Source organism: Heterodontus francisci, chromosome 7 (genome assembly GCF_036365525.1).
Source record: "Heterodontus francisci isolate sHetFra1 chromosome 7, sHetFra1.hap1, whole genome shotgun sequence".
In the NCBI taxonomy this organism is placed as follows: Eukaryota; Metazoa; Chordata; class Chondrichthyes; order Heterodontiformes; family Heterodontidae; genus Heterodontus; species Heterodontus francisci.
The window spans coordinates 103,366,046-103,373,162 of NC_090377.1; the positions used below are offsets into that span (position 1 = coordinate 103,366,046).

Below are 7,117 nucleotides of genomic sequence, written 5' to 3' on the forward strand. Positions count from 1 at the left end.
TACTTTAAAGCGATCCTTAGCCGCTGTCAAGGAAAGCTGGAAGCCAGTTTGGCACTTGAATGGCTGTTAAGGTAAATTCAACTGTGTTTACTGTTGCAACAAAGGGTTATTAGTCATGCAACAATAATACTGCATGATTCAGAGTTGAGTGGTCTCAAGCAATGACCTTTTGTACATTTTAACAGATAACGGTATTGTTCTTAAATTTGATTCTGGTAGAGCAGATAAAGAAAAACTATTCCCTCTGATGAGTAGGTCAGCAGGCACAGCTCATATGTTTAAAATCATTGGCAAAAATCTAGACCAGACATGAGGAGAAATCTTTTAACTCAGGGAGTTGTTGGGATCTGGCATACTCTACCTGAAAAAGTGGTGGAAGCTGATTCTGTAAATGATTTAAACAGGGTGTTGAACAGATACTTCAGGATGAGGAACTTGCAATATTATGGACAAAAAGTGGAGGTGTGTGATTAAGCACCACTACGCTTTCAAAGTCCAGCACAGGCACGATGTACTGAATGGTCTCATTCTGCACTATATGTTTCTATGATTCCGTTTTACAGTATTAAATTAAATGGCAAGCAAGAAAATGATAATCAAATAATACAGTCTGGTTCCTGGTCTATGGAGTGACCAGCTCCAGTTCTTTGTCTGTTCAGCTGTGAACATCTGACCTGTCCTGAGAATGCTCCCTTTAAAAGGGGGAAATCTCTAGCATTAGAATATTTGGCCACCTTAAGCCATATGTCCACATCTTCAGTCTTATCTTCAAGTCATAAATTACCCCATGATTCTAGCTCTGCATTAACTGACTGCAGATGGTTCACAGACTCAACTTTTGTCTTGCCTAGAGACACAGGGGGATAAGTTGAATAGCCCCCACAAATAGACGCAGGGATTATGATGTGCGATTACCCCATGCCAGTGATTGGAGTATGGGTAGAATGCTGACTTTATACATCAGCAGGAGGCTAATATCATGAGCAGCTAGCACCACTTAAAGCTAGCCTGCACTGGTTAAAGCTAGTCGGCACCTATTGAAGGGGAGGTGCATTGTGGCTGGAGCAGCTGCTGGCATTTCTGGCGGAAGTCAGTCTATCCTGGGAAACAGTGAAGAATGGCTCAACATTGGAGAGAATAAGCCCCAAGGTTTTGGGGTGCTGCAATGGAGTTTTTGCTGGAGGAACTGGAAAGATAGAGACATGTCTTTTTTTTATTAATTCATGGGATGTGGGTGTTGCTGGCAAGGTGAACATTTGTTGCCCACCCCTAATTGCCCTTGAGAAGGTGGTGGTGACACAATGCCACAGTGGAAGCTCAGACTGAAGTCATGCATGGTCAGCTTCCTGCCATCATGGCTGTGGATACCAGTGCTCACAGGGGCTCGCAGGGTGTCACAGCAATCCAGCAATTTGTCCTCCAACACATTACTCAGATTGCTGAGGGGCTGTCCCAAGAGGATTGGGAGTGCCTTCATGATGTATAAACCTGCTGTCCTCTCTCAGGATGACACCATTCATTCTTCCACTCCTGCCAATCCACCAGTGTCCCAACGGTTACCTGTCAGCCAGCCAGCCAGCCCTGACTGCTGTCACCCATGCTGAGATGGTGCCGTCCACAGTCAGACCTTCTGGGGCAAAACTATTTGAGGTCATTCTCCAAGGCCATCTGCAGTCTCCTCCATTGAAAGTCAGCAGTCTTCCACCTGCCATGCTGCAGCTACTGCATAGCACCGCATAGGAGCACCAGGAAAGGCCAAGGTGTGCAGAAGACAGGCACTAAGGGAATGCACAAGGGTGATTAGTTTCCTTTTTATGCAACATGGCATGATTTCATTTATAAATTTTATGGTGGTTTTTATTTTTACATTGTGGTCAAATGGACACTGTGCTGGTCAGTAGCAGAGAGAAAGTGTGGGACTGTTGGTCAATGTGGAATTGGGATTGTGGTTAATGATATCATACTGAAATTAGTTTTTCACAGATAGTCCATGCAGAAAGGCATTATCTAGGTTGCCTCCTCCTTTCTTCATCCTCCTCTGACAAACTATGAGATGTTGCAAATATCACCAGCTCCAGTCTGCAAGGAGCCTGGCACATAAAAATTCATTGCCACAGTCAGCTTTGCTGTCATTCGCAATGCGGTCCTTGCCCTGATCTAAGTTTGCAGTCATGGCTGCAGCAATTGGCAAATTTTAGTGAGGACTCCTTTACTTAAGCACAGAGACCTCAAACATTGGTTGCCGCTGAGGTTCAGGTAGGAGAATTACTCCCTGAATGCCCTCTGTGGATAAGGCTCCCTGAGAGCCCTTCTCCTTCCTCCTCCTCCCTCTTCTAGCAGCTTGCCCTGTTCGATGTGGCCTCTGTTCATTCTCCTAGCCATGCTCAATGCCAAGAGGTATGCTTACTAAGGGAACCCAGGTCTAGGAACAACTAAAATAAAAGCAAAATACTGCAGATGCTGGAAATCTGGAATAAAAAGCAGAAAATGCTGGAAATACTCAGCAGGTCTGGCAGTATCTGTGGATTGAGAAGCAGAGCTAAAGTTTCAAGTCTGTAGCCTTTCATCAGAACTGGCAAAGGTTAGAAATGTAATTGGTTTTAAGCAAGTAATGCAGGGGTGGGGGGGTGGGGTGGGGGTGAAGAGGACAAAAGGAGTTAGTGGACAGTCTATCCCCAGAGATGGAGACAGAGAACTCGAGGAAGGGAAGGGAAGGGAAGTGTTGGAGATGGACCACGTTAAGGTGAGAGAAAGGTGGAAATTGGAAGCAAGGTTGATGACTTTGGATGTTCAATCTCTCTGCACCTCTATCCCCTTCCAGGATGGTCTGAGAGCTCTCTGCTTCTTCCTTGAACAGAGGCCCAACAAGTCCCCATCCACCACCACTCTCCTCCGTCTGGCTGAACTTGTTCTCACATTGAACAACCTTCCTTTCAACTCCACTCACTTCCTTCAAATAAAAGGTCTTGCTATGGTACCCACATGGGTCCAAGTTATGCCTGTCCTTTTGTGGGGTCTGTCAAACATTCCTTGTTCCAGTCCTACTCAGGCCCCCTCCCGCAACTCTTTTTCCAGTACATTGATGACTGTATCGGTGTTGTTTCCTGCTCTCGCCCCGAACTGGAAAACTTAATCAACTTTGCTTCCAATTTTCACCCTTCTCCCACCTTTATACGGTCCATCTTCGACACTTCCCTTTCTCAACTTCTCTTTCTCCATCTCTGGGGATAGTCTGTCTACTAATATTCATTATAAGCCCACCGACTCCCACAGCTACCTCGAATACACTTCCTCACACACTGCTTCCTGTAAGGACTCCATTGCATTCTCCCAATTACTCCGTCTCCGATGCATCTGTTGTGATGATGCAACCTTCCACAACAGTGCTTCTGATTGGGATACCCATTCCCAGCTTATTACAAACTAATACTAAAGAAATCTTAAACCCATTGAACAATACCTAACCATCCCAGACCAACCTCAAGGGAAAAAGGGAAGTTTAAATCAGCGCTACTGCAGAGAGAAAAAGGACAAACTGCAACAATTTTAAGATTTCTGCGTGGATGAGAGTGAATGAAAAAAGGCATGTGTATCTTCCTGTGATTATCTTTTTAACTCCTATAATGAAATGCTCCCATTGTTGCATTTCATTCTATGTGGTACGGTGGTGTGAAGGAAACCCCACATGCCAAATGGAAATATTAATTTTGTCGTGTGGAACTTTGCCTAAGTCTTTTATTGAGATTGCTACAAATAACTTTGAAAAAACAGTATAATGAACAGCCAAGATGGCCAGACACAATTTGCACATGAGAAGTCAAAGGCCGGCTGGAGACAGAGGTGATTACCCAGTTTAGCCAGAACAAAGGGGTGATCTAGGATTGAATTACCTAAAATGTTTTTGTCAACACGGTCATCAAAAGCCATCGACACCCATTGACTGTGAAAGAGCCAAACCCCCCTACCAAGTATGTCTGAACAGCCTTGAATTTCAAAGATCATTCCAGAAGATGTTGTTGCAATCAAAGAGCTGGTCACATCACATGAGTGTGTGTGTAACTCTTGGAGTGTGAATTTTGCCTCAGAAGGAGACTGTAACTGTAAGTCAGCAAGAGAGCTGGCTCTCCCTCTTTCCAGTAAAGTTCCAGCACAGCCTCAGCTGCAAACCTACAGCCCAGCACAGCCAGCAACCAGGGGACACAGATAAAGCCCCTCTGCTGCCTTCCAGAACCTGAGAAGTAAGCCAGAACCATGTGTGATCTAGTGAGGACCTCAGGGCTACAACTTCAACTAAGGATTCTGGGACTAAATTTCAGTATTTAAATTCCATTTATTACGGACTTTACTCCAACCTCCCAACTCTGTTTTTTCCTCTGTAATCTATTTGTGTGTGTTTATGCTTCTCATGTGAATGTGAGCATGGATGCTTTGTGTATTTTAGTAATTTTAACTAGTTTAGAGTGATAAGGTTAATAAACTAACATCTGTCTTGTTTAACCTCAAGAAAACCTGTCTGATTGGTTCATTTGCAATTATGTTAGAAGAACAGGAGCAAGCGCTCACTGAGGGTGGTAAGTTCATTCACTGTGTTAAAAAGGATAAACCCTGTTGCAGTCAAACCAGAGAAGGGGCTAAAGGAGAACCTGAGGCCTGTTCCTCACCCGGTTATAACAGAAGTCATAATACTTTGTATGAAACATGTGGGGGAACTGACTATCTGAATAGCTATCTGAATGAATAGTCACTGGTTTAAATAAAGATTCTGTTGCAGAAACTTACTTTGCTATATATTTCCTTATTTTCAATGTTGTGGGAAAAATGTATTTCTCGGTAATTATTGTCATCTCAAGGTCATAAAATATCTGTAGTAGCATAGGCACAAAAACACAATCCAAGAAAAGAAATTAGTTCTGCTGATAGCACGTTTATTATGTTTCAGAATATTGCAGCATGACAAAATTTAGTTTCAAACAAGGGATTAGAAATCCCTCATACGTCTGAAAGATCCAACAGTTGAGTTGTAGCCGCCCCAGTCACTGTATCTCCTGTATTCACCGGGTCTCAGGAAGTACTGTCGGCCTTTGTAGTTGGGATGTTCATAGAAGATCCAGTAACCGTCCATCACATGGCAGGAGTGGATGTCACGGTAACGGAAACGATCATAGACAGATGGACAGTCATCCGTGAATTCCATCATCTGTCCTCCAAAGTCAGGTCTTTCGTAAATCCTCATTCTGTAGGAGCCTCCTCGGTACTGTAATAAAGCATATAATATGATGTAGCAGCAAATATGTGTGTAATATGAATTGAAGAGTATTCCAGAATTAGAGCTCTTTAGAACAAGAAACATGAAATATGTATACCTATGCCTATTACCGAAGGTAGAAGTTAAAAAGGATTCAGAAATAGATTATTAACCATTCACTAAAATGCATCCAATTACTGTGAAGTCATTAGAAACAATGCTGATACCTTATAAAAATGTAACACAAGGGCAATTGAGTCTATTGTGAGTCACAACATTTTACTTTAATTGTGTATCGATCATTATTGAAATTACATCTGGATTGTTGCTGGTAGTTCTTGGCTTTCAGAGAAAAGTGGCAAGAATTTCATGATGGAACTAAGGTTTCTCTGTTATGAAAAAATATCAATTCATTGGACAAAAGGAGATATGAGATGGGATATGAGCCTTTAAAGTGCTGAGAGGTAGCAGGCTATTTCCTTTAAACTTTATATCTTTAACAGATTATCTTGGAGATCAGGGGAAACTGCTGAACCTTCCACTTAGGGACTAAATAGGTTTGGTCAAGTTCCCAGCAGGGGAAAGAGAAAGTTTGTTAGGTGAGGGCCAGGCCTAATTATGATGGTCACCATCACTGAAGAGCTTTCCTACACTCACTGTCTCAGCAAACGTTTCAACAAATGTTCTTTAAGCAAGTATGTCTGCCTGAGCTTTGGCACAGTTCATCCGCAGTACTGTCTACAACAATGTTAACACAATTACTTGGAGCCCTGGGCAAATTTACCAGGAGGTAGTGAAGGACATATGAGCACAATGAATGATTCTGCAGCACTTTTGCGTTCGTTTTTCTGTGTACCTAGTCCAAACTAACAACTGGTTAGACACATTCAATATAGTACAGACAAGATTTTTGGTTCTATCTTTCTAATTCTGGTTGTTTATTGCTGTAGTTCAATCTTTTTCCTGATATTTGAAATAGCACAAAGCAGAATAATACTTTAACTAAACATGGATTTGTCACTAAAGAAAAAAAGAGTAAAAATAGTAATCTTTCAATTTAATATAAAAGACTGCTACATAATTAATGAAGGGCTGACAATAAATTGCATAAAATGACAGAAAATTATTGATGGGTTATAAAAAATATGAATCACATCAGAAAATGATTTGAAACTCATAATTAACATGTAATTATAACTTACGTGTGGGTAGCTGCGACATGACCTGACACAGTCATTGAATCCCATCCAGCGCTGGTAGTCAGGATATTCTCCCCTGCTCAGAACATACTGGTATCCCATGTAATTGGGTTTCTCATACAGCACCCACCAGTCACTGTCAACACGGATGGAGTTACAGCGATTGACATAAGGGGACAGGTCAGCACAGTCACTACTGCACTCATAGTGTCGACCCTGGAAGTTCCTGTCCTCGTAAAAGATGATCTGTGGGGGATAAAATAAATCAATTTAATCAATAATTTACCAAATTTGATGTATTTCCAAAACAGGTTGTTAACAAATGTAAAAATTATGAGAGTTAACCTTACCTTTCCCATTTTGAGCTTCACAGTCAGTTAAACAACCGCCTGAACACAGCGCTGTTTCATACTGCTCGATATTTATACGCTGGACTGAAATGCCACTGTAGGGAATACTTTTGTTATTCTAATGATTTCAGCAGTGGATATCAGCAAAAAAACAAATTAGAAAATACGTATAGTCATTGCAGACAAAATCCCCTTATTCAGGTTTATAGATCGGGCACTGATTCTTTTCATTTTGCTTTGATGCTGTTTTAATTGTTCTGTGAAAATTTCAAATGGCTAGAATCCAAAGTGCATTTATGTTGAGTCCAGTAAAGGTACTGTTA

The 7,117-nt window shown here is 41.8% G+C and overlaps 1 protein-coding gene across 3 annotated transcripts; it reads right to left on the reverse strand.

The window, feature by feature from the left end:
- Positions 1-4,978: 4,978 nt before the first annotated feature.
- LOC137372193 (gamma-crystallin S-1-like) lies at positions 4,979-6,803 on the reverse strand. Of its 3 annotated transcripts, none has more exons than XM_068035783.1 (3): positions 6,795-6,803; positions 6,448-6,690; positions 4,979-5,254 (listed from the first exon to the last, which is right to left on the reverse strand). In XM_068035783.1, exons 1-3 carry the CDS (start codon positions 6,801-6,803, stop codon positions 4,979-4,981), a joined length of 528 nt encoding a protein of 175 aa, XP_067891884.1. The 3 variants fall into 3 exon arrangements, with proteins under 3 accessions (XP_067891884.1, XP_067891887.1, XP_067891886.1); XM_068035786.1 differs by having other exon boundaries at positions 4,979-5,244; positions 6,444-6,690; XM_068035785.1 differs by having other exon boundaries at positions 4,979-5,247; positions 6,444-6,690.
- Positions 6,804-7,117: the final 314 nt, after the last annotated feature.

Excerpts from the sequence above, each read along its gene's own strand:
- LOC137372193 (XM_068035783.1), bottom strand. Across the intron at positions 5,255-6,447 it reads CATGTCGCAGCTACCCACAC|TACCGAGGAGGCTCCTACAG; the intron begins GTAAGTTATAAT and ends GCTTTATTACAG.